The sequence below is a fragment of the Gasterosteus aculeatus genome, chromosome 15 (genome assembly GCF_964276395.1).
Source record: "Gasterosteus aculeatus chromosome 15, fGasAcu3.hap1.1, whole genome shotgun sequence".
In the NCBI taxonomy this organism is placed as follows: domain Eukaryota; kingdom Metazoa; phylum Chordata; class Actinopteri; order Perciformes; family Gasterosteidae; genus Gasterosteus; species Gasterosteus aculeatus.
In genome coordinates this window covers 9,086,703-9,112,609 of record NC_135703.1, presented here as the reverse complement: position 1 = coordinate 9,112,609, position 25,907 = coordinate 9,086,703, and the positions used below count along the sequence as shown (strand labels likewise).

The 25,907-nt window shown below is 45.4% G+C and overlaps 2 protein-coding genes and 1 pseudogene across 4 annotated transcripts in view; 2 read left to right on the top strand and 1 right to left on the bottom strand.

Moving 5' to 3' along the window:
• luzp1 (leucine zipper protein 1) overlaps positions 1-7,701 on the bottom strand; it is a 34,276-nt gene extending 26,575 nt beyond the window's left edge. For both annotated transcript variants that reach the window (XM_040199613.2, XM_078090030.1), the window contains exon 1: positions 7,341-7,701. The gene's annotated coding sequence lies outside the window, so the exon portion shown is untranslated. The remainder of the gene's footprint in view (positions 1-7,340) is intronic.
• A 4,530-nt stretch (positions 7,702-12,231) lies between these two features.
• On the top strand, positions 12,232-14,581 carry LOC144388445 (platelet-activating factor receptor-like; annotated as a pseudogene). The gene is made up of 2 exons (XR_013452839.1): positions 12,232-12,376; positions 12,662-14,581. The product of XR_013452839.1 is annotated as a platelet-activating factor receptor-like (transcript).
• A 2,140-nt stretch (positions 14,582-16,721) lies between these two features.
• On the top strand, positions 16,722-19,081 carry LOC120833160 (platelet-activating factor receptor-like). The gene is made up of 2 exons (XM_040200042.2): positions 16,722-16,845; positions 17,132-19,081. Exons 1-2 carry the CDS (start codon positions 16,843-16,845, stop codon positions 18,272-18,274), a joined length of 1,146 nt encoding a protein of 381 aa, XP_040055976.2. The 5' UTR covers positions 16,722-16,842; the 3' UTR covers positions 18,275-19,081.
• The last annotated feature ends 6,826 nt before the right edge of the window (positions 19,082-25,907 follow it).

Sequence of the window (25,907 nt, the reverse complement as noted above, 5' to 3'; positions counted from 1 at the left end):
AAGCTACTAAAACTAGACTTGCTAATGCATGGATGTGGGGAACGGAGGGAGGGATGTCTGTGGGGAAAAGGAAAAACATTAGCAGTTCTAAATGATAGAAGGAACAAAGAGTGAACTGAAGAAGTCCCGTACATGAAGAAAAGGTGTTCACGACGGTAAATAAGGAAAACGATTTTAAAAAAAAAATACAGTTGAGAAGAACGAGTGCACGGGAGACGAAACAGCACTGGGGAAACATAAGAGGGGGAAGTGAGCGCTCGTCGGGTTTCCACGGCGCCTGAACATTCCTCTCGCTGAGAACATGTATATTTTCTGATCACAAGAAAAATAATCTGCGAGAGGAATTTTATTTTGAGAGCCGCACTGGAGATCCAAGGATTAGAACAGGTCAGGCTGGAGTGTGTGAGAGCGTGTGTGTGTGTGTGTGTGTGTGTGTGTGCGCACCTCGTACAGTAAAAGGTGGAAGCACAAGGGCAAAGACTTTTTTATCATTTGCAAAGGAAGAGCACCGTGGGACTTAAACCAAGAAGGTTCATAAAAGAGAAACTAAATCAACATAAATACACAGAGGTGATGAAGCTACAATGTACAACAGTAAGGAGAAGTAAATCTATCGGGGCCGTTTTCAACAAGAGTTGTATCGACCAACTACGTTTGAGAAGCTGATTGGCCGACATGCAATCGCAGGAACAAATCAGCTGTGACAGAAATGTTTCTTTTTATTAGCTTTTACACTTTTCCATTTTGGCATGAGAGTCCACAAGTTTATGCAGCTCTACTTGAGAGATGAGCGCCACACCTCCAAAAGATTTGGAACCATTTGTTCTGCGCCCATTCATTCAGATTTCTCTTTTCATCCACCACAGTTTTGGTGGATCCCTAATCCACGTCTCACTACTGAGATCTTGACATTAGAGACGCTGACGCATCCAATGTCGTCTCTCAGCGGGAAACAGCAGCCCCAGAGCACACACAATGTAAGAAGTGTTTGGTGTGCTAATAGTTTGTTCTTCCATCAGTTTGCTTTAGGGATCATTGTTTTCAGACAGCGATACATAAAAAAAAAGCAAATATCTGTAAACTCTGCAACGACAGCCTACAAAACTGGGCGCTCAACGCGGACTCGAGAACTCGGAATGAACCCCGACCTCTGAGCACTGGGCTGGTGGTGCTACAGAGAACTCCCGCCAGCCCCCGTCACGCCGGTCACTAGCTGTCCGACTGCAAATGAAAGGCTAAGACATCAGAAATTGTAGGGGAGAGAAGCAGCGACTGAGAGAGTTTGAAAGAGACAGCTCTGTGCACATGAACATTTATTACATTTTAGTGATGGTACCCAAGACAAGCAAACCTTGCAGCTTGGTGAAGGACTGTGGGTCAACATTCAGTCCTTTATGGATATTCTTGAGGCCAAAGGCCCGGTGCGTTACACATCTGTTCCAGTGCGTAGGTGGCATGGTGTTTCGGTGTCTCTTTACCACGCGGGCGAGTGGCTTTAGTGGCTTTTTATTGTGCCGAGACTAACCGTGCTCCCCCTGGATTGATCGTTTGTCTGCCTGCTCAGCCAGATCTTGCGAAAGAAGAATGCATCTTGAACCAGACTGGAATGGCTCCCGAAATATGCCAAATATGCCGCTGAGCCCCCCCCCCCCTTACCTTCCTTTCCTGAAGTAGGCCTGCTTCTTAGCCTTCTATTCTACCCCCCCCCACCACAGCATTCCTGCGCTGTACACGGCACCAAACGAACATATACTCACAATCACAGATGACCCACTCACACAGAAAATGTTATGGACATTAATACCACAAGTTTCCACTCGGCTGACCCAGACATGCCTTTTACGGGTAAGCGCTTCAGATTTCTCTTTTCATTAACTTCCAAAAATACTCCTGCAGCGGGCAGGAGAAGGGGGAGTGACAGGATCTCTTTAGCGAGGCACATAAGTGAAAGAGAGAGTGAGCGAGACATGATAACAATCGGCTGGAAAGAGGGGGAATATTGGCCCTTGGAGGAGGAGAACACCTAAATCTGTAGAGTAATTTACAAGAAATGTCTCAACTTGAGCTCTCCCCTGTTCCCTTCTGCCCTCCCTCCCTCCCTCTGCCTCAAACATGCTTTTGAACTCTCTCCCCTTTGCGATTCTTTCCTCTTTCTTCAAGGATCGACGAGGTAGCCATTTTTGAGGAGCCTCCACAACGCAGGAACAAAACATGCGTACAGGGAAGCTTCTGTAAAACAACTTATTGGGGGCTTGAAATGTCCAACGGAAACCTAAATCCAACACATGACCCAGCTGGAAGTCTGTGTGTGTCAGGTCACACTGAAAGCATGTGAAAGACAAACACAGCAGCAGCAGAGTGACCCACATTATTAGTCATTGTGGGTTAAACTGCAGCCAGGTGGGAAAGCTGGCCGGGCCTCCTATTAAAACATGGGAGGACTCCTCACCTGCAGCTACCCGGGTGCATCCAACAGCCACAGGGACATTCGAAGAACGACAGAGGACGCCACGCTTCAAATGGCAGAACATTTTAGAAATCTATTGTGATGAGGTCATCGATATTTATGCCTGTGATACATTACATGACATGTAATGATACGGTTTGCATCCACGCTATGTTATGTTGCTGTCAGCGGTGGACGGCAGGGTGGAATTGAAAATAGGGCACACCGGAGCCCTTAAGAGTAAAGGTCAAAGTCTAAAAAGGTCACCTGTTAACAGCTTTTCCCCGTAAATTTAAGATCAAGTCGAAGCAGTGGCGAAAAGATGGCCAAAAAAAAACCTAAACGTTCATAAATAACAAAATGAGATTCGGCTAAACGAACTCTATGGACTCTAGATACGCCGCTCCGTCAATTCAACGTCCCATAATTATAAAGCTAGGAGGTAAATTTAGCAACTGAAAGCTCATATTAACGCGGCCATGCTATCTTCCTGACTGTGGCGACATACGGAGGATTCATAAACGTAATCATGAAAGGGAAATTCCAGCTCTCCGCTGAGCCGTGAGGATTTCTTCTTAATGACAAACGAAAGGCACTGGCTGTCTTACAAAACATCTTAGATGACTGGTTATTAAAGAATACCAGGAAATAGAAAATGTGTCATCCAGCAGTACGGAGGGAGCAAAGATTTTCCCGCGAGTCATTATTGTCAGCTTCTCTCTGGAAGAGCGTGGCTACAAACAATTAATGGCCGTACGATTTTGGCTCAGGTCAAAATGTTTGTGTCAGGCGCACAAAGATGATCATTCAACAGCAGCCCAAATTGCCCCCGTAAACCTATTTCATAACCACACGGTAACTCAATAACCGATCAGTTAATACCCGAGAGGTCAGTTTGGCTGACCTTTTTAAAAAAAAACAGAGAGGTCTTGGTCATGAAGTAGTGCAAAGTGGTTGACGTTTAGATTTCAGGTTTGTGCCTGTTAGCTCACGGTCATTATCGCTTACATAGAGCAGAGCCATCTTCATCAGCAACACCTATCGTTTTCCTGCTGTGACGAGTCAAAATGTCTGCTGTGGGGAAAACACACCAATCATCCACAAAAGACATGACGCCGCGTGCATTGTGCGTCCCTCACTGCAGCAGATCTACGCGACGACTGTTCACAGTCACCTGCGTGAGGCCCCGCGGTGACGCCACCACGGGGCAGAAAGCCCCCCCGCCGCGGCAGCTGGTAATGAGGAGGCCGCTTGGCACGCTTCGGGCCGACTAACGAGCGGGGATTTACTCACACACGCAGAAGGAATCGCATGAACAGGGTCCGCTCTCGCTCACGTATCCGTTGCGCTGCGCGTCACTGTGTGTGTTAACGAGAGCCTGAGCGAGGCGTGTGAACACTTTGAGCGGAGGTGTACTCCCGGCTGCTGCCCGCCGAGTGATTGACGCTCTCGGCCTCTAGTGTCCGATGACAGACGGACGCGGCCGGGCACAGCGAAAGAAGGGCTTTGGCACGCCGATGTACATGAACTCACACACAATGAACAGGCACGCAAAGTTCAATTAGTTTGAACCCCAGCTGAAATCACACAGCCCTGCCCACTCACAGATAAAGACAACTGGCAGGGAGGGAGGCGGGAAGGAAAAGAGGGAAAAGGAGGATTGGAGAAAGAGCAGGAAATGAATGTATACAGTAGAGAGGCGAAAAAGAAGGAGGTGATGGGGGGGGAACTTTGAGGTCCGAAGAAAAACCAATGCAAGAGTCTGATTGGTGCAAACCACAGACACAAACAGTGCTACAATTATTATTAAACCATCTCATAAACTGTTTGGCAGTTTGGCCTAATGTGTGATTGTTACATTATTGCAGTTTCCAGAAACAGAAATGGGAGTTCTCAATGGTTAAGAAACATATTTATGTAAAACCAAAGCAAGAATTCCTTTCGTCTGGCATGCTGAAAGCAGAAAATGTTGGGGGGGGAGGAGGGGGTTGATTATTGCCGATATGTTGCAAAAATTTGGGAGAAACTGGGGACGGAGTTTTTGACCTCTCCGATCTCTCTGCCTCCAATACAGATACAGTCTTATTGATGCGTCTTCGTGGCACTATGCCATCTTCCAGCAAGTTTGCTAATCGACACACAGCAACTGCAGCTGGCCTGCGTATTGTCAACAGCAGCCTCTGTCCCGGATACTGAGTCCATTATTGCATTATGACAAAATACACACGCACACTATACACACACAGGCTGTGTGTGGGCTTTAACGCAAGCCTCAGAGAGACCAGGAGTCATCGGCGCTATTTCAAGGACGCCCTCGAATTGTGATGCCTGCAATATTACTCTGTGTCCTGTGTGTGTGCATCCTCCGCAGCTCTATTCCTGGGCGAGAGGGGTTTCGGAGGCTAAAAGAAGGCGTCTGCCACAAGTAAGCCACACCATCCGGTCCGCCTGTATCCATTGCAGCACACTGGGATGTATATAGGGCTGCTCGTAGCCCTTTACGTCGCTTTGTATCCCGGGTGATTCTGAAGGCAATGTTTCAATGTTGGCAAACGGTCCCCTTTGTGTCCTTTTCTTAATGACAATACATTTCTCCGTATGCCTTTCCAGCCAGCCAAGCAAAATCAGCATATCAATTTTTATTTGTATGCACTTGCAACAAATAACGTCACTGTCCATGTACTTTATTTGCACACCAATGGGACAGAACTGCATTAACAGGAGAGCTCTGTGCATGAAGCTTGATGTGCAGAGTGGCAGTAATACCACCATTGACAGGCCGGGTTTGACAATCCCAGCGGTTTGATTCTCTCAGGCAGAAAACCTCAATATTTTAATTTAATCCCCAGCGCAGTCTTTTAGCCACTGTGTAATCCCCAGGTCCTGGTGCTTAGTCTGATAATTACCCTTATTACACACCCATAATGATTAGTTTTTGGTTTCACCCAAAGCAGTGCAGGCAGTTTCATGGGGCGGTCGCAGCGTTCTGCGGAGTGGAAAACCAATCATGCATGGTATGGCCCAGGTCATAAATGGAGAGCAGGGGGGGTGATTATTACTTTGCATGGCCGGCGACAACTCCTGGACATGGACATGGTGCAAACACTGTGTTTGTGTAACTTTCCTTTTGAAAAATCTCCCTTCGAGATCCCAAAACAGGGGGTGGTGGCCACTCTCGCCGTGTCAGCGCTGACAGCCATCATACCGGAGGAATAATGTGTAGTTACTTGTAAGTAGTCCTCCCGAGCACCAATGCATCCACACCAAACTTGGCGCATAAATTCCCAAGACGGTGCATGCATGGAACATGCACTGATTGGGGGGGGACAAAATACATCTCACTCTTAACCTTGCTGGCCCTCTCATCTGTTTCCCCCTTTGTATTTCTCCCCATGTTTCCAATCTGACAGTTTAAAGTGCATACTCTCTCTCCACGGGCGGAGTCTCCTCCAACGCACCGTAGGAAAGCCTCTCGGCACATCCACCGCCATGGCAAGCTGCGGATTGCAGGAGGAAATGGGGGGGTCGCTGCAGATCAGGCTGGTCGCTCAGCTGCCTGGGAGGGAGAGACTTACGGGAAAGTCATCATGTGGTAATTTTTTGCTTTGTTTTTGTTGTGTCTTTCAGGTCTGAAACAGGTCAAGGCAGGTCCCCTCCGTGTCCTTCCCTCCCCGTGCTGCACTTTACGAGCCCCACCTGGCACATTGGTATTCCAGTACAACTACCTTCTCTGCTGTTGACACGCACACACGTTGTGGCAGGGCGGCACAGGGCACATACTGTTCAGATTTCATGCTCTGCCACCTTCGTTTCATACATGTACACCCACATGTGTAGGCTCAACACATTCCATCTCATCTGAAGGAAAACACACACACGTCTTGCAGCTTCTGCTGTTGCAGTGTGAACGTCTATCGAGCTAGCCATTCAATAATGAAATAAGGTTGTATGTTAGATATGTAGATCGCTGGTTATGGGAGTCACCAAATCCACAACATGTCAACAGTCACATAAACAGAAACACAACGCGTCCTCACATTAGAGAAGCTACATTACAAATACATTTAAAATCCATCAAATATTGTCACAGCTCATTTGTTACCAAAGCACCTTAATTAACAGTGAACACATGTAACAGACAAAACACCGTAATGATGTGCAACTTTTCTTCCAATTAAAACCCATATAATATTCTGTCGTGTCCTTGACCTTCTCTATTCCTCGGTGTACTGTCCTTATGGGGATTATTGGAGATATCAAGAGCCCAACGTGTGACTAAGCGAACAATAAAACACACACACTGCGGTACATAGTGCGTCATATCTACCACATCCCTGCCTTTTGTAGACAGAGTGTAAACTTTAGTGGAGGAGATACATCAGTTAGTGTGTGAACACTGTGTCGCGCTTATACGTCCTGAAGGGAAGAAAAACAAAAAGGTACAAAGTCTACACAATGTGCTGGCTCATGCTGCAGATAAAGAATGCCAACCGCGAAGCTAAAACATGTTGACTTCATTCATAAAAAATAAAAGGCTTGAGCTGCATTAACGCTACATTTTGCGTGTTTGCGAACCACGGTTTGTTTCGCAGAATACGGGAAACATTTCAAATCAACACCGCGACATGTCAACAAAAGTAGCACCCAAACGCCGTGTGCACCGCTACATTTTAACCACCCGAGGTTTCCACCGCAGTCCCGGTTGCTTCCCTATGGCTGCCGGAGCAGCAGAGGAAGGGGAAGAGGAGGAAGAGGAGGAGGAGGGTTGAAAAACTTGCCGCAGTCCGGACTAACTAGAGCCAACTCAGGAAGCCCCCCTGTTCCAAACCCGATGAATGTCCCCCTCCCTCCCCAAAAACACACACAGACTGAGAAATAAAGACGCCAACTTCACCTTTAGCTGTTCCACCCCCGCTGGGACGGAAAAAAACTTGCGGTAAAATCCACAACTTCACACGGCTGGAGCTCGAGCGGACGGCGGGACTCGCTGCTGCTGCTGCCGACGCGGCGAGGACGAGTTCGTCCACATATCCCAGAATGAGAGAGCGCTATAGGGGGGAATTGCGTCTTTATATGTCCCCACCCCCCTCCCGTCCACCTTAATCACTTTCTTCGGCCCTTTCCTCTCGGATATCCCCCCCTCCTCTCTGTGCCGTTTTCAGATGAAACCATCACATTCCACCGCGTCCTTAACAATGAGAAAAGGTGGGTTTTCCTTCGCTGCCGGCGGAGACCCCGCCCCCCGGGATGACTCGTCCCGGTCCGACCGCAGAGGGAACGCCCTTCCCGGCGGCGAGGCCCCGCCCCCTTTCCCACACAGCGCAGGCAACCGGAGGGGAAAGAATCTCAAGTGAGGTTGGGAGGGTAATCTGCAGTCGGGAGTATTTTTTATTTAATATATTCTCTGCATACGCAAAGTGTTCAGGCTTTATACTAAAATGAAGAAGTAGCGACGCAGGGGTGAAGGACAGAAAGCATCAGTAAGTTGCTATAAACTCAAGGAGTAATACTTTTGGAATTGTTGCAGGCGTCTTCAACTAAGCAAAACGGTTAAATACACTGAAAATATTACTAAGAATCCCATTTCCCGTGGCAGCAACATTTTATATCCACACTGAATTTTTGCTATTTTGGGGGTGTTGTGTGCACCATAATGTCCATTAATATCCAGGAACTGCAAACATATGCGCATAAAAGTGCAAATGTCACAATTAAAGTTATGCAACATTTATGGTGTAAGGTCCAGAAATGCAAGTGCCATTGCTGTCTTAAGGTTTCAGTTTGTGATTTAAGTTTTAATTCTCCATATTTCCATTACAAAGCAGTTTCTTATGTTTGTAACAAAGAGCCAACATGCATGTCTTAGATGTGGACTACATGTTATCCTAAAGGCAGTTATTTCTCTGATGCGAAACTTAAAGACCGATTCCAGTGCGAACTTCTTCACTGCCATTGTACCTGGCAATAAAATACTGCCTGGTTTCCACTATTGTCATTGAGTGCGCTATCTGTAGTGATTCAGAGTGATAACTGAAACAGAAGCCTATTGTTTACTGTATCGCAGCACTATTATGATGTGGTGGTCAATTCTTCACTGGTTTCTGTTGAAATGATTTGTGTGTAAGTTGTGAACCAGTTGAAGTCCTGTCACACAGACACAAACACATGCAATTTCTGAAATTGTATTTCTTAAAAAACAGCTTTATTGAGCAGCTGAGGAGGACTTAAAGTCTGCCGTCATGTGAGGGCTCCGTTGTATTATCAAAAACAAAATCAGTACTGCTGGATTAATATTTAATGTAATGAGGCAGCACCTTGTTGCTCACAATGAAATGAGCAGGCTGGAGAATACAGTTATTGGAGATCACAATCAAGCATTCGGTGTCGGTGACCTTGTCTTGTGCGACTTAAAGGGTTGTGTAATTAAAGCAGTCCTTTGTGATTCCCACACTCAAGACTTTGTTTTCCTTCTCATTAAACATCCCACTCTTGTAGAAGACTGCAGCGCTCTAATCTTACTACTTCACAGGAGGGGATAGATGAGGTGCACGTAATGTTACTGTGTTTGCTCTCTCCAGGTGGGAAAATTGACAAAGAAAAATGAAATCCCTTCAGAAGCTTCTCGACACTAAAGGCATAACCAGACATGTCCAAACACCCGAGCGCCACAGCAGGAAAGTCAAGTGCAAGTGTGTGTGTGTGTACATATGCATGCTCATTTCTGTTTAACCTCTATGTCTGTCTGTGCATTTATTATGTTAATGTGTCCTCAAAGGAGAGATAAACTGAGGATCAGCAGAATATATGAGTTTATCCCTCGGTTTCCAGAGCCACTGCTAAAATAACTCTTGTCAAAGAAAAAGGAAGGCACAAGAAAAATACATCAGGGCAATAGAAGGGACGTCTAAGCAAAGAAAGGGACGGAAAATGCCTTTTTCTTTCATCAGTGTGTGTATCACACATGTGTCATCTGTTTAAAGAGAGTTGGCTCATGCACAGGCAAGTTTCTGTCATTCTGGGAATTTGCCTTAATACATCAAATTACATAAATGCAAATGCATAACAGAGACTGAAATCAAAGGCGTAAGGACGGGGTCTGCCGCACACACTAGCAAAGAAGTATTCAGGAAGTGCAGCGGTCAAAGGCAACATCCTTCCTAACAGCAAACATCCTTCATCCCCCACATGAACTTGTTTATTCATATTAAAAAAAAAACTGCACAAATCATAATGAAATGGATGCATTGGTCGTCATGTCAAGATTTATTTTGTTTTTTAAATGTTTAGTATTTTATTTTATCCAGAGCGGCTTGCACTGGCTGCAACACCAGAGTAATCTCTATTAATCCTGCATAGATCACTGAAATTATAAGCAGCCAATTGTACAGAGTGCAAGGATCAGGTCAATGGTCACCTGACAGAATTCTTTTGATGTTAAAATGAGCACGCTAAAAAACACAAAAAAAAACCGACCAGTCGTAAGATATAATACCACATTTAAAGCTTTTCTACTTTGTGTCCGCTTTACAGAGAGGATAAGGATTATTTTGCTTAATGCACTGGCCTCTGAGAGTGGGTTAAGGCCAGTATTTAAACAGATGTAACCCTGATGGATCAAAAATGTCGGGCAGCTTGTCATGGGCAGAAACATGCACTAATCTAAAACCATCAAGCATTGCGTTCTGTGCAAATATCAGGTTGGAAGGGAACCTCTTTATTCTGCATCACTTCCACAAAACTGTCATATGAACCTAAAACACTCATGACAGCCTTTTCCACTTTAAACACTAATGGAGGGAATTCTGAGCCCACGCTGAGTTAAGATATTGAGGGTTTCAAATCTCAATCATATAATAGAAATACATACAATATAGAATGTCCCATGAGAGAAAGAGGGAGAGACCCAAAACAAAACAATCTGGTTTGGCTGTCAGGTTCTATATTATCTTCAAGTACAGATGTCTCAGCCTGTCTAGCTCACCCTCCCATGGCCCTCTCCTTCTCACTGCAGGGGGACATTCCTCAAACCTCAGCCTCTGGCATGCAGTAAATCTGCCCGTGAGAGACCTGCGCTGTCCACTCAGCCACGAACCCTCCGCCAATCAAGAGGTGCCTCCTGAACACGCATTTTTTGATCCTCATCCTCTATCTGTTCCTCACGCGTCGCATGAGCATACGGATGCCAGTGAATGATCCCCACCAGCGTTTGACATCTGCCCGAGGCAAAGTGCCATGGGATCAAGGTGAGGTGAAGCAGCAACTGTGAAAAGGTGTTAATGGGAAAAGAGGAGCTCCACAGGCAGCTCACTGCCGCCCTCTATTCCTGCCTCCCAGAGGAATGCATGACTGTGACTTCTGACGGTATTCCTCTCCCGGGCGATAGCCAGCTATTTCACTTAAAAGAATAAAAAGACGTAAAGAAATATGATATGATGAGTATCTGCACACCTGGACTGAAAGTACAACTGTTCTTTGGGAGGAACGATTCGTTGGAGTGAGCCACGGAGGGGTGCAGAACATCCGGGATCACCGACATGAATCTGAATCTGATTATTTCACATTTCTTTATTTATTTTATTTATTTATTTCTTTACATCTTTATGACCTGTATACGTTGTAAATTAGATTTCAATTAAATGTATTTGATGACGGACAAATTGTGGTTTGGATTTTAATTGCTTTACGGTGTATGCAATATAATTCAGCTCAGTTACACAACTCTGTCCTCGCATCTTCCATCACCAGGTCAAATCTCACATGTTGCTGTGGAATCTTTTGAATCGGCACCCAAACCGCAAACAGCAAAATGCACCGTGAAAGTGTGTACCTTCTTTACAGTGTGAGCCAGTATACAAAGCAATGGCCCAGCAGCTCCAGCAGTCATGCAGGGCAAGACCACCAAAAAGCACTGCACTCTTCTTCCACTGCCAATCCATAATAACAGCAATAAGGTTGGGGAGGCTCGGTAACCTTAATCTATAGTAATTACGCTGGGGCTCCGGATGTGTTGTGTTGTGTGTTTGTACATAGGAGCCTGAATTAAACATTTACCACAGAGGAGGCTGCATCGAGAGAGAGAGAGAGAGAGAGAGAGAGAGAGGTATTTCAGCAGCATGGAGCTCCACCTGGACTAAAAATCAATCCCAGCAATGTTCACTGCTGGAGAGTTGAGTCCTTTGCTCGTTTTCTTTGCCTCTTCCTCCCTCGTGTGGAAAGAATACATTACTGCACATACAACTACCAACTGTTATTTTTAATATGGGATCAGATAAGTATTATCTATAGATGTATTATATATTTGTAGGTACCTATCTATCTCAATACACAGTGCATTCCTGGACAAAAATCATTTTACATTTTGATAACATCACGGTGACAATACAGCTGGTGCCGAGGTGACCTTTAACAAGTTAAAAAGCCTCACAGAACATATCTGCACGCCTCTGATGGACTACGTAGCCAACAATGAGAGTATTCTAACGACAACACAATCAAACTGATCTGATCTGATCTAATATGGGACATATGATGAAAGTGAAACGGTAGTTCTTCTTATAAAATGCCAACTATATTTTGGAAATACTTCATGTGCTCCTTTATGTGGTAAGCAGTTATTTTGTAGTCCCTGGAAGGTTCATTTCAAAGCAAAGCAGCATTCTATTGTCAGTATGTTGCTTAGAACTTTATGACAATGGCAATTAAGGTCAGCTATAATGCTCGCTTCAAAGTAGATGTGTTTTTTTGCATGGAGGGAAAAGCAGGTATGTCAGAACATGTGGGGACTGGCACTATCATTTCGAAACAATCTCACCCTTCTAGAACGTTGACTTGAGCCAAACAGAAAGAGGCAAGCATACGCCCAGCTCGGTGTTTTACAGCTGCTGAGACGTTTTACTTCCTGAAAAATATCAGAGGAGAAGAAGCAGTATGGTAAGTCTTCCCTTTAATAATACAAATACGAAAGAAACAGGCAGTAACTTACTCTTCCATACTAAGGTTTATTTATATGATGTAATAAAAACAGCTCTCGGTATAACGTCATTCAGCACCACCATAAACTGCAGCTTACAAAATGTTGTATCATGAGTCAAACAATTTTAACCAAAATATTTCAACCTTCATTGGTTGGATTTATATTCTTAGCTGCGTGTACGTCTTTTGACTGAAAAAAAAAGCCCAGAATGCTTTAGGATGTTACTGTTTTCTCTCCCACAGACAGAAATGATGGTCTCAACTACGGAGCAGGTGGCCCTAAATGTGACCCCTCGCCTGGACTCTTCAGTCTTCTTGGACTCAGAGTTCCGTTATGTCGCCTTCCCAGTTGTCTATAGCATCATCTTCATCCTGGGGATCACCGCTAACCTCTACGTGTTGTTTGTTCTGCGACGCCTCCGAGAATCCAAGGGCATGGGGGAAATCCGCATCTACATGATCAACTTGACCATCGGCGATCTCCTTTTTGTGACTGCCCTTCCCTTCTGGATTGACTATTATAGACGGGATGGTAACTGGATCTACACAGACGTCATGTGCCGGCTGTCTGGCACATTGTTCTTCATCAACACCTACAGCTCCGTCCTTTTCCTCTGCGCCATCAGCGTCAGCCGCTACTGGGCAGTGACGCGGCCTCTGGACGTGGCCACCTCAGACCACAGAACTCGTGGGATCATCTTGTCCGTTTTCATCTGGCTTTTCACCCTTGCGACAGCTATTCTATTCCTGATACAACCAGGGACCCATACTGATGATAACAATGTCACCCGCTGTTTTGAGGGCTACCAGAACACCCCTGTATCAACCAAGGTTCAAGTTTTTGCCATTCACTTGACAATGGTTATAGGGTTTTTTCTTGTCTTTTTTGTGGTCGTGGTGTGTAATTTCCTTATTGCCCGAACGTTGCTTTCCAAAGGTCCTCCTCGGGCAGAAATGCAGTCTGCAACGGTCACATCAAGAAAGTCTCAACGGACGGTGTCCTTCTCATCTAGAAAGCGCAGGGGAGTGAAGCAGAGAGCTTTGCAGATGTTGTTTTCAGTGGTTGGAGTGTTTGTCGTGTGTTTCCTGCCTCATCACGCTTGCCAATGCTTCTGGACGCTGGCGGTGTTGCATATAGAAGAGGGCTTTGGCCACGTAGACTGGAGCCAGAAGACCCGCCAGGCGCTCAACGACGCACATCAGATCACTTGGCTTCTAATGAGCCTGAACTGCATTTTGGATCCTGTGGTTTATTTTTTCGCCACTCAGAAGTTCAAAGGGTTCATCATGGCACACATTAAACGACGCTCACCTCTGAGGTCTCCATGCACAGCCAGCGACACCAAAGTGAGCACTAGCAGCAGGAAATGAATTGATACAGATTGGAAGTGTAGATATTTGTTTGCACGTTGCCTCTGATTCTTGCACCACCAGAACTATAGGCAGTTCCTGTATTAATGTACTTCAGTGTCATCCTCAAGAATCTGACAGTTTATTTCCACACACAGTATATGAATTGCATCAGCCCCCCTGCCTTGCATGTGTGAGGAGGAAGAAGATGTTTTAGTTGTACAAAAGGAAAAGGAAATCATCATGGAAAATTTAGCTTGACAACACTTTTGTTTGTTTAGTAGGATGCGAAGTACAGATCTTAATCTTTTTGGGTGTCAAAAGTGCAACGTCCCACTGCAGATTACACAAACATTTCAATTCAGTAGGCGACATTCAGACATCTGTAGAATATGTGAGATTCTTATCCCTCATCAAATGAGACAGTTTTTATTGCTTTTCATTGACGGGTTATTTCTTGTATTGCGAAACCATGGAACAGAAGCAATGACGCTTAAGCTACGTTTCCCCTCTGGCATCCAGTATTATGTATATTATGTCAAAGAGTAAAAACTGAGTCAGAATGACAAGACTTTTTGCTCTCTGCCGTTCTACTCTATCATACGCTATTCTTACTGCCAGTTTACCTGCTGTTGCAAAAGTGAGTTATGAGGCATTTTGTATTAATTTTGCTTTTACTTTGTATGATCCTCAAATTTGTTTGTAATATAATTTTAAACATTTTTACACTACAGACAATTTTTGTGATTTGAATTTTATTCTATTCATATGATACAATTAAAATAAAAAGACTGTGTCTTACCCATCAACAAACCGAGAGACATCTACGTATCTCAAGAGAATGCACCATGAGACGCACAGAACTGTAGCAAATTACAGGTTTTTATCAAAATCACATAAATGAAGAAAATGAATGTCCCATTGCTGTTTTGTTGGAATAGTTGAATGTATTTCACATTCATGTTGTGTCAAATCAGGCTACTAAATAAAAACATAAACCTCGTGATTCAGGCTTGATGGGAATGCTGAGCTTTCTCTGCAGATATTCACCAGCTGAACCAAATGCTCAGATCTCCACTTTCACATCCAAAATCAGCCTGTCTAGCTCACCCTCCCATGGCCCTCTCCTTCTCACTGCAGGGGGACATTCCTCAAACCTCAGCCTCTGGCATGCAGTAAATCTGCCCGTGAGAGACCTGCGCTGTCCACTCAGCCACGAACCCTCCGCCAATCAAGAGGTGCCTCCTGAACACGCATTTTTTGATCCTCATCCTCTATCTGTTCCTCACGCGTCGCATGAGCATACGGATGCCAGTGAATGATCCCCACCAGCGTTTGACATCTGCCCGAGGCAAAGTGCCATGGGATCAAGGTGAGGTGAAGCAGCAACTGTGAAAAGGTGTTAATGGGAAAAGAGGAGCTCCACAGGCAGCTCACTGCCGCCCTCTATTCCTGCCTCCCAGAGGAATGCATGACTGTGACTTCTGACGGTATTCCTCTCCCGGGCGATAGCCAGCTATTTCACTTAAAAGAATAAAAAGACGTAAAGAAATATGATATGATGAGTATCTGCACACCTGGACTGAAAGTACAACTGTTCTTTGGGAGGAACGATTCGTTGGAGTGAGCCACGGAGGGGTGCAGAACATCCGGGATCACCGACATGAATCTGAATCTGATTATTTCACATTTCTTTATTTATTTTATTTATTTATTTCTTTACATCTTTATGACCTGTATACGTTGTAAATTAGATTTCAATTAAATGTATTTGATGACGGACAAATTGTGGTTTGGATTTTAATTGCTTTACGGTGTATGCAATATAATTCAGCTCAGTTACATAACTCTGTCCTCGCATCTTCCATCACCAGGTCAAATCTCACATGTTGCTGTGGAATCTTTTGAATCGGCACCCAAACCGCAAACAGCAAAATGCACCGTGAAAGTGTGTACCTTCTTTACAGTGTGAGCCAGTATACAAAGCAATGGCCCAGCAGCTCCAGCAGTCATGCAGGGCAAGACCACCAAAAAGCACTGCACTCTTCTTTCACTGCCAATCCATAATAACAGCAATAAGGTTGGGGAGGCTCGGTAACCTTAATCTATAGTAATTACGCTGGGGCTCCGGATGTGTTGTGTTGTGTGTTTGTACATAGGAGCCTGAATTAAACATTTACCACAGAGGAGGCTGCACCGAGAGAGAGAGAGAGAGAGAGAGAGAGAGAGCGCGAGAGAGAGAGAGAGGTATTTCAGCAGCATGGAGCTCCACCTGGACTAAAAATCAATCCCTGCAATGTTCACTGCTGGAGAGTTGAGTCCTTTGCTCGTTTTCTTTGCCTCTTCCTCCCTCGTGTGGAAAGAATACATTACTGCACATACAACTACCAACTGTTATTTTTAATATGGGATCAGATAAGTATTATCTATAGATGTATTATATATTTGTAGGTACCTATCTATCTCAATACACAGTGCATTCCTGGACAAAAATCATTTTACATTTTGATAACATCACGGTGACAATACAGCTGGTGCCGAGGTGACCTTTAACAAGTTAAAAAGCCTCACAGAACATATCTGCACGCCTCTGATGGACTACGTAGCCGACGATGAGAGTATTCTAACGACAACACAATCAAACTGATCTGATCTGATCTAATATGGGAGATATGATGAAAGTGAAACGGTAGTTCTTCTTATAAAATGCCAACTATATTTTGGAAATACTTCATGTGCTCCTTTATGTGGTAAGCAGTTATTTTGTAGTCCCTGGAAGGTTCATTTCAAAGCAAAGCAGCATTCTATTGTCAGTATGTTGCTTAGAACTTTATGACAATGGCAATTAAGGTCAGCTATAATGCTCGCTTCAAAGTAGATGTGTTTTTTTGCATGGAGGGAAAAGCAGGTATGTCAGAACATGTGGGGACTGGCCTAATCATTTCGAAACAATCTCACCCTTCTAGAACGTTGACTTGAGCCAAACAGAAAGAGGCAAGCATAGGCCCAGCTCGGTGTTTTACAGCTGCTGAGACGTTTTACTTCCTGAAAAATATCAGAGGAGAAGAAGCAGTATGGTAAGTCTTCCCTTTAATAATACAAATACGAAAGAAACAGGCAGTAACTTACTCTTCCATACTAAGGTTTATTTATATGATGTAATAAAAACAGCTCTCGGTATAACGTCATTCAGCACCACCATAAACTGCAGCTTACAAAATGTTGTATCATGAGTCAAACAAATTTTAACCAAAATATTTCAACCTTCATTGGTTGGATTTATATTCTTAGCTGCGTGTACGTCTTTTGACTGAAAAAAAAAGCCCAGAATGCTTTAGGATGTTACTGTTTTCTCTCCCACAGACAGAAATGATGGTCTCAACTACGGAGCAGGTGGCCCTAAATGTGACCCCTCGCCTGGACTCTTCAGTCTTCTTGGACTCAGAGTTCCGTTATGTCGCCTTCCCAGTTGTCTATAGCATCATCTTCATCCTGGGGATCACCGCTAACCTCTACGTGTTGTTTGTTCTGCGACGCCTCCGAGAATCCAAGGGCATGGGGGAAATCCGCATCTACATGATCAACTTGACCATCGGCGATCTCCTTTTTGTGACTGCCCTTCCCTTCTGGATTGACTATTATAGACGGGATGGTAACTGGATCTACACAGACGTCATGTGCCGGCTGTCTGGCACATTGTTCTTCATCAACACCTACAGCTCCGTCCTTTTCCTCTGCGCCATCAGCGTCAGCCGCTACTGGGCAGTGACGCGGCCTCTGGACGTGGCCACCTCAGACCACAGAACTCGTGGGATCATCTTGTCCGTTTTCATCTGGCTTTTCACCCTTGCGACAGCTATTCTATTCCTGATACAACCAGGGACCCATACTGATGATAACAATGTCACCCGCTGTTTTGAGGGCTACCAGAACACCCCTGTATCAACCAAGGTTCAAGTTTTTGCCATTCACTTGACAATGGTTATAGGGTTTTTTCTTGTCTTTTTTGTGGTCGTGGTGTGTAATTTCCTTATTGCCCGAACGTTGCTTTCCAAAGGTCCTCCTCGGGCAGAAATGCAGTCTGCAACGGTCACATCAAGAAAGTCTCAACGGACGGTGTCCTTCTCATCTAGAAAGCGCAGGGGAGTGAAGCAGAGAGCTTTGCAGATGTTGTTTTCAGTGGTTGGAGTGTTTGTCGTGTGTTTCCTGCCTCATCACGCTTGCCAATGCTTCTGGACGCTGGCGGTGTTGCATATAGAAGAGGGCTTTGGCCACGTAGACTGGAGCCAGAAGACCCGCCAGGCGCTCAACGACGCACATCAGATCACTTGGCTTCTAATGAGCCTGAACTGCATTTTGGATCCTGTGGTTTATTTTTTCGCCACTCAGAAGTTCAAAGGGTTCATCATGGCACACATTAAAAAAATAGCGAGGGGGGAAAGTTGCTCAACGACGCTCACCTCTGAGGGCTCCATGCACAGCCAGCGACACCAAAGTGAGCACTAGCAGCAGGAAATGAATTGATACAGATTGGAAGTGTAGATATTTGTTTGCACGTTGCCTCTGATTCTTGCACCACCAGAACTATAGGCAGTTCCTGTATTAATGTACTTCAGTGTCATCCTCAAGAATCTGACAGTTTATTTCCACACACAGTATATGAATTGCATCAGCCCCCCTGCCTTGCATGTGTGAGGAGGAAGAAGATGTTTTAGTTGTACAAAAGGAAAAGGAAATTCATCATGGAAAATTTAGCTTGACAACACTTTTGTTTGTTTAGTAGGATGCGAAGTACAGATCTTAATCTTTTTGGGTGTCGAAAGTGCAACGTCCCACTGCAGATTACACAAACATTTCAATTCAGTAGGCGACATTCAGACATCTGTAGAATATGTGAGATTCTTATCCCTCATCAAATGAGACAGTTTTTATTGCTTTTCATTGACGGGTTATTTCTTGTATTGCGAAACCATGGAACAGAAGCAATGACGCTTAAGCTACGTTTCCCCTCTGGCATCCAGTATTATGTATATTATGTCAAAGAGTAAAAACTGAGTCAGAATGACAAGACTTTTTGCTCTCTGCCGTTCTACTCTATCATACGCTATTCTTACTGCCAGTTTACCTGCTGTTGCAAAAGTGAGTTATGAGGCATTTTGTATTAATTTTGCTTTTACTTTGTATGATCCTCAAATTTGTTTGTAATATAATTTTAAACATTTTTACACTACAGACAATTTTTGTGATTTGAATTTTATTCTATTCATATGATACAATTAAAATAAAAAGACTGTGTCTTACCCATCAACAAACCGAGAGACATCTACGTATCTCAAGAGAATGCACCATGAGACGCACAGAACTGTAGCAAATTACAGGTTTTTATCAAAATCACATAAATGAAGAAAATGAATGTCCCATTGCTGTTTTGTTGGAATAGTTGAATGTATTTCACATTCATGTTGTGTCAAATCAGGCTACTAAATAAAAACATAAACCTCGTGATTCAGGCTTGATGGGAATGCTGAGCTTTCTCTGCAGATATTCACCAGCTGAACCAAATGCTCAGATCTCCACTTTCACATCCAAAATCAGCCTGTCTAGCTCACCCTCCCATGGCCCTCTCCTTCTCACTGCAGGGGGACATTCCTCAAACCTCAGCCTCTGGCATGCAGTAAATCTGCCCGTGAGAGACCTGCGCTGTCCACTCAGCCACGAACCCTCCGCCAATCAAGAGGTGCCTCCTGAACACGCATTTTTTGATCCTCATCCTCTATCTGTTCCTCACGCGTCGCATGAGCATACGGATGCCAGTGAATGATCCCCACCAGCGTTTGACATCTGCCCGAGGCAAAGTGCCATGGGATCAAGGTGAGGTGAAGCAGCAACTGTGAAAAGGTGTTAATGGGAAAAGAGGAGCTCCACAGGCAGCTCACTGCCGCCCTCTATTCCTGCCTCCCAGAGGAATGCATGACTGTGACTTCTGACGGTATTCCTCTCCCGGGCGATAGCCAGCTATTTCACTTAAAAGAATAAAAAGACGTAAAGAAATATGATATGATGAGTATCTGCACACCTGGACTGAAAGTACAAGTGTTCTTTGGGAGGAACGATTCGTTGGAGTGAGCCACGGAGGGGTGCAGAACATCCGGGATCACCGACATGAATCTGAATCTGATTATTTCACATTTCTTTCTGGGCCATTCAGAGGCCAAATTGAGGAGAATGTTTGAAAAGGACACCCTTAAAAGGATAACCTTTGTTGGTGTGGGTTTATATATATATCATGTTTCACACATTGGTTTCTCTCCAATTTATCATTTCCAGTCAGAATAACAAATACATCTTTATGACCTGTATACGTTGTAAATTAGATTTCAATTAAATGTATTTGATGACGGACAAATTGTGGTTTGGATTTTAATTGCTTTACGGTGTATGCAATATAATTCAGCTCAGTTACACAACTCTGTCCTCGCATCTTCCATCACCAGGTCAAATCTCACATGTTGCTGTGGAATCTTTTGAATCGGCACCCAAACCGCAAACAGCAAAATGCACCGTGAAAGTGTGTACCTTCTTTACAGTGTGAGCCAGTATACAAAGCAATGGCCCAGCAGCTCCAGCAGTCATGCAGGGCAAGACCACCAAAAAGCACTGCACTCTTCTTCCACTGCCAATCCATAATAACAGCAATAAGGTTGGGGAGGCTCGGTAACCTTAATCTATAGTAATTACGCTGGGGCTCCGGATGTGTTGTGTTGTGTGTTTGTACATAGAAGCCTGAATTAAACATTTACCACAGAGGAGGCTGCATCGAGAGAGAGATTTTTTTTTTGATTTTTTAAAAAACACTTTACTTTACTTTTTGTTGTTTTTTCCCTTCTAAGAAAAAACAAATCCAACATTAAAAAAATAAAAAAAGTAAAACTATGTAATCACCTGCTAAAAACTTGCAAACGTGCAAATACCAGTTCGCCATCGACCACCGAACAAACAATGTCATTAAAACACCAGCGCTGTTTAAAAGCGTCCAAGTCCCCAATGTGCTTATAAAACCTAAACTCCAGCCAGAGCCTTGCTCTAATGTTGCACAGCCATATTACTTTTGCCTCCTGCCCCTCTCGGTTCTCCACTCTGTTCTTTCTGCTTAAATAAATTGCCATTTTTGCCTCTCCGCACAGAAAGTTCAGGAGCTGCCATTTTTCTATTTCAGTTTTCTTGTAGGCAGCTCCCATAATAAGAACCCTTTCCGTAAAAAACACGCTAAAAAGACAAAAAACCAATGTTAAAAGAGAAAAGAAACCTGCGAGTCGCTTACACTCAGTAAAAACATGATAAATAGTCTCTCTGAGCTCACAGAAAGGGCACTGGCTAAGAACAGAGGGATTAAGAACAGAGATAAAAGCATTGGAGGCGACAGCACCATGTAAAATTCTCCACTGGAGGTCGGCAGTCTGTTTTTTGAGGGGAGGTTTGTATAAAATCCTCCACTGTGGGCCAGGTCCATTTTGTCCAAGTCTGTTGGACCACACAGTGGGGAGTTGCACAGTCCAGTGCTGTTTGTGACCTTCACGCAGTTAAAATACCAAGTCTTTTTGCCCGCTTCATGCAAAGTCAGTTGATCTGGGCGTGTCGTGGCTAGCAGGGGGCCGGTGAGGTCCCCTAGCCCCGGACTCAGGTAGATCTCTGGAAACGGGTCTGCAGGGTCCGGTATCATCCTCTTCTGGCTGTATTCCATGAGGAGGCTCTTTTCTTTCCCCGTCAGCCTTTGGCTCCACAGCTCCAGGAGCCTCCCCGCCACCCGGACCGAATGCAGCCCATGCAGTGAGCCCAGGGCCGGGGCATCGCTCAGCGTCGGCCCCACTGTGTCCACCAGCTGCTGCGGGCAAAACGTCTTTGTTTTTCGCAGCGCCCCCGTCAGGCCAGGGGTGACGCTGCTGCTGACGTCCAGCTTGGCCCTGCATATCAATGGTTCTCTCAACAACCAGTACAAAGAGTTAGACAATGGACACCTTTTTTGAATAAAAAGGGCCCAAGACTTAAAAACGCCCTGATAAAACGGAGGCAGCCCTTTTATATTTAAAATATTGGGATCCATTAAAAACAGAGCAGTATCCAGCCCCAGGTTGTCTGAGGATACAACTGGCCACATCTCGCCACACTAAACCCTCCGGACATGTGAGGTATCTTTTCAAAAACTGTAACCTAAAAGTGGGCGTCCGGCTGGCCAAGTGGACAAGGCCCTGTCCCCCCTCCTCTCTGGGTAAAAACAGCAACCCTTGAGGCACCCAGTGTAGACCCTCCCAAAATAAATCTACCATCTTTCGCTGTATGTGGGCTAGAAACCCCGAGGGAGGTTCTAGGCAGGTTAAGCGGTGCCACAAATGAGATGCAATGAGATTGTTTAAAACCAACACTCTACCTTTAAAAGACATCTGAGGGAGCAGCCATTTCCATTTTGCAAGTTTTCCCTCTATCTTCTCTGTGACGCCCTCCCAGTTCTTTTGGACCATGTCCCTTTGTCCCAGATAGATCCCCAGGTATTTAAAACCGTCTTTCCTCCAAACTAACCTTTGGGGAAGAACCGGGAGGCCGTCACGCCATTCACCGACAGCAAGGGCTTCGCTTTTTCTCCAGTTCACCCTCGCTGCCGATGCCTTGCTTAAATCCTCCACCACGCTGTTTAAAAGGTCTGCATCCCTCTGGTCCTTAATAAAAACAACAACAACATCATCTGCATAAGCTGATAAGATCATGTTCGTACTAAAACCAGGTAAAACCAGGCCCTCCAGGCTAGAGCGTATTCTGCTGAGAAGGGGTTCCAGGGAGAGTGCATAGAGCATTCCGGACAGAGCACAACCCTGTCGGACTCCTCTACGCACCCTAAAAGGAGCGCACAAACTACCGTTTATCTTCAGCACACTCTCAACCTCGCTGTACAACACTTTGATCTTAGCTATGAAACCAGCGCTGAACCCAAACTTCCCCATGACCTTCCAGAGGAAGCTGTGCTCAACGCGGTCAAAAGCCTTTTCCTGGTCTAGGGAAATCAGACCAGTATTAATACCTAACGAGCTGGCGACCTCCAAAACATCACGAATGAGGTAGACATTGTCTACCATGGACCTGCCGGGCACACAGTAGGTCTGGTCCCGATGGATGACCTGCTCCATAGCTTCCCTCAGCCTGGAGGCAAAGACCCTGGACAGAAGCTTGTAATCCACGCACAGTAGAGACACAGGGCGCCAGTTGCCGATGTCCTGTAGGTTCCCCTTCTTCGGCAGTAGTGTTATGACCGCTCTGCGGCAGGACATCGGCATGGAACCAGAGGCCAGACTCTCATTAAAAACCTCCAGTACATCAGGTGCGAATATATCCCAGAATGTCTTAAAAAATTCTGCGGGGAGGCCGTCGATGCCAGGAGCACGCCGTCCCTGCATGCCCTGCAAGGTGGCCTTCAGCTCCTGCACCGTTATGGGTCGGTCAAGCGCTTTGTTGGTCTCCTCAGAGACTTGAGGTAGTCCGCTCACAAACTCCTCCGTCAGTGCTTCCTCCTACCTGTACTCACTGGTGTAGAGGGAAGAGTAAAAGCTGACCGCTCGCCTCCTAATCTGGCATGGTTCCACCACCGGCAACCCTGTGTCTGCCAACAGCGCATGGATCCCCCTCCCCTGCCCACTCTTCCTCTCCAGGCCGAAGAAAAAACTAGAGGGAGTGTCCATCTCCGTGATGGTCTGGAATCGGGACCTGACCAGTGCACCCTGAGCTTTAACGTCTAACAGGTCGGCCAGAGCCATTTTTTTGATCTTGAGGACTTCAAAATGTTCTCGCTCTCCTGTGGACTCGTTTAAACGCTCTAGTTCCACTATATCAGTCTCCAGGTCCTTCATAGATCCGGTGATGTCTCTGGTCACGTTGAAAGTGTGCTGCTGACAAAGAGGCCTAATCTCGATCTTACCGCGGTCCCACCACTGCCTAAGACTACTAAAATCACTCTTCCTCAGCCTAAAAACACTGCAAAAATATGAAAGGACCGCTCTAAAATTCCTATCAAATGTTAAACCGGAGTTAAAATGCCAGTACGCGCTATTTGGCAAAATGTCCCTAATAAAAACATTACACACTAGCAGGGAATGATCTGAAAAAAAAGGCGGTACAATGGTACACATTTTAAAAATATTAAAATGGTGCTTAAAAACATAAAACCGATCAAGCCTGGCTGAGGAGATTCTACCTTCTCTGAGGTGGGACCACGTGTACTGTCGGCAGTCTGCATGCATCCTTCTCCACACATCTACCCGGCCATGAGACCGGACCAGCTGCCTCAGAGCGTGCTGGGAAGCTGGATGTGGCTCTGCGTGGTTGCGGTCTATGGTCGCATCTTCTGTGCAGTTAAAATCCCCCCCCAAGAATAAAAAATCCTCCGGGGCACAGCCATCTAAAAGATCATTAACTTTTGTTAAAAAAAGCTTCCTCTCTGTACCGATTGTTGGAGCATACACATTGATAAAAACAAGAGTAAAAAGGTCGAACCGCGCCTTGACTAAAAACAACCTCCCCTCGATGATGTGTTTGACCTCCAGGGAGACTGGCTTAAAAGACCTGGAGAAGAGGAAGCCCACTCCTCCACTGAGGTTGGTGTTGTGGCTCAGCAGGACTTCCCCTTTCCACTCCCTCCTCCAGGCGGCCTCCTTGGTGCTGTCGCTGTGCGTCTCTTGCACGAAGAGAACATCAAGACGTTTCATTTTTTTAAATTCATAAATAGATGCCCTCTTCTTGGCATCTCTGGCTCCGTTCACATTCAGGCTTCCCACTTTTAAAGTATCCATGATAAAAATTAAAAATAAAACACAAATAAATACCAATAAATCAATTAAAACACACATTTGGGCTTTTTTCGTGATCATCGTTGATGGCTCGTTTTGCTTTTAGCACAAGTTTTTTCAGTCTAAAACCCTCTTGATCTGTGAAGCCAGACTCCTCTCGCTGGCTCATGCGGAGTCTGGGAAAAACTTCTCAATTTTCAGATTCCTCCTATTTTTGACTTTTTGTAAAAACATTTTGATTTGCTCTGCGGAGTAGAGTTTTTCCCGTTGGCTGTGTGTCAGACAGGCGCTGTGGATGTCGCTGCTGTCCGACACACAGCCCTCACTCTCACTGCCGTCAGATGGCCCCTGACCTCCCACCGGCCTCCTCTTCCTCGTAATCATCTATCTTAGCATGGAAGCGGAGGTTGAGCTCCACATTCCGGTTGTTTAGTATCATATAGAGGTGCCTGCGGTGAGACACTACGTGCTTCAGTAACTGAGACCTGCATCCAGACAAGATCTTTTCGATCGGTGAAACCACCTTCCGTCTGGAGAGTTCTCTGCTGAGAAATTCGTCGGTGATGAACGGAGGGACGTTCGATAGAACCACCTTCGTGGCCGGTTGCGTCAGTGGCAACACCTGTACAAATATTTCATTCACCGTGAGGCCCGCCTCGACGACTCGGTTCACCTTCCCCACCTGGTCTAGAAAAATGACTACGGCGCCGTTCATCCGAGCGGCCGATTTCACGCTGCTGTGCCCGACTACTTCCCCCACAACCAACCCGATGTCCTCCACGCTGCACGAGAAGCCAGCGGCGATCTTAATGCCGTGCTTCCTCGTGAGCTGGGAGAACGTGTCTCCGTTTACCATGGCGTCTAGAGACGCCGACCGGCGAGACACCGGCAGGAGAAAAGATTCCCAAAGAAAAAAAAACCAACGACAAACCCCACAACTAAAGTGAAAAACAACCACTAAACCACATTAAATTAATATACATAACTAAGGGGGAAAAAAAACAAAGAGAGAAAACCGCTCAAAGACGCTCACACACGCTCACACACACTCACTCCCAGCATGCACCGAGAGAGAGAGAGAGAGAGAGAGAGAGAGAGAGAGAGCGCGAGAGAGAGAGAGAGGTATTTCAGCAGCATGGAGCTCCACCTGGACTAAAAATCAATCCCTGCAATGTTCACTGCTGGACAGTTGAGCCCTTTGCTCGTTTTCTTTGCCTCTTCCTCCCTCGTGTGGAAAGAATACATTACTGCACATACAACTACCAACTGTTATTTTTAATATGGGATCAGATAAGTATTATCTATAGATG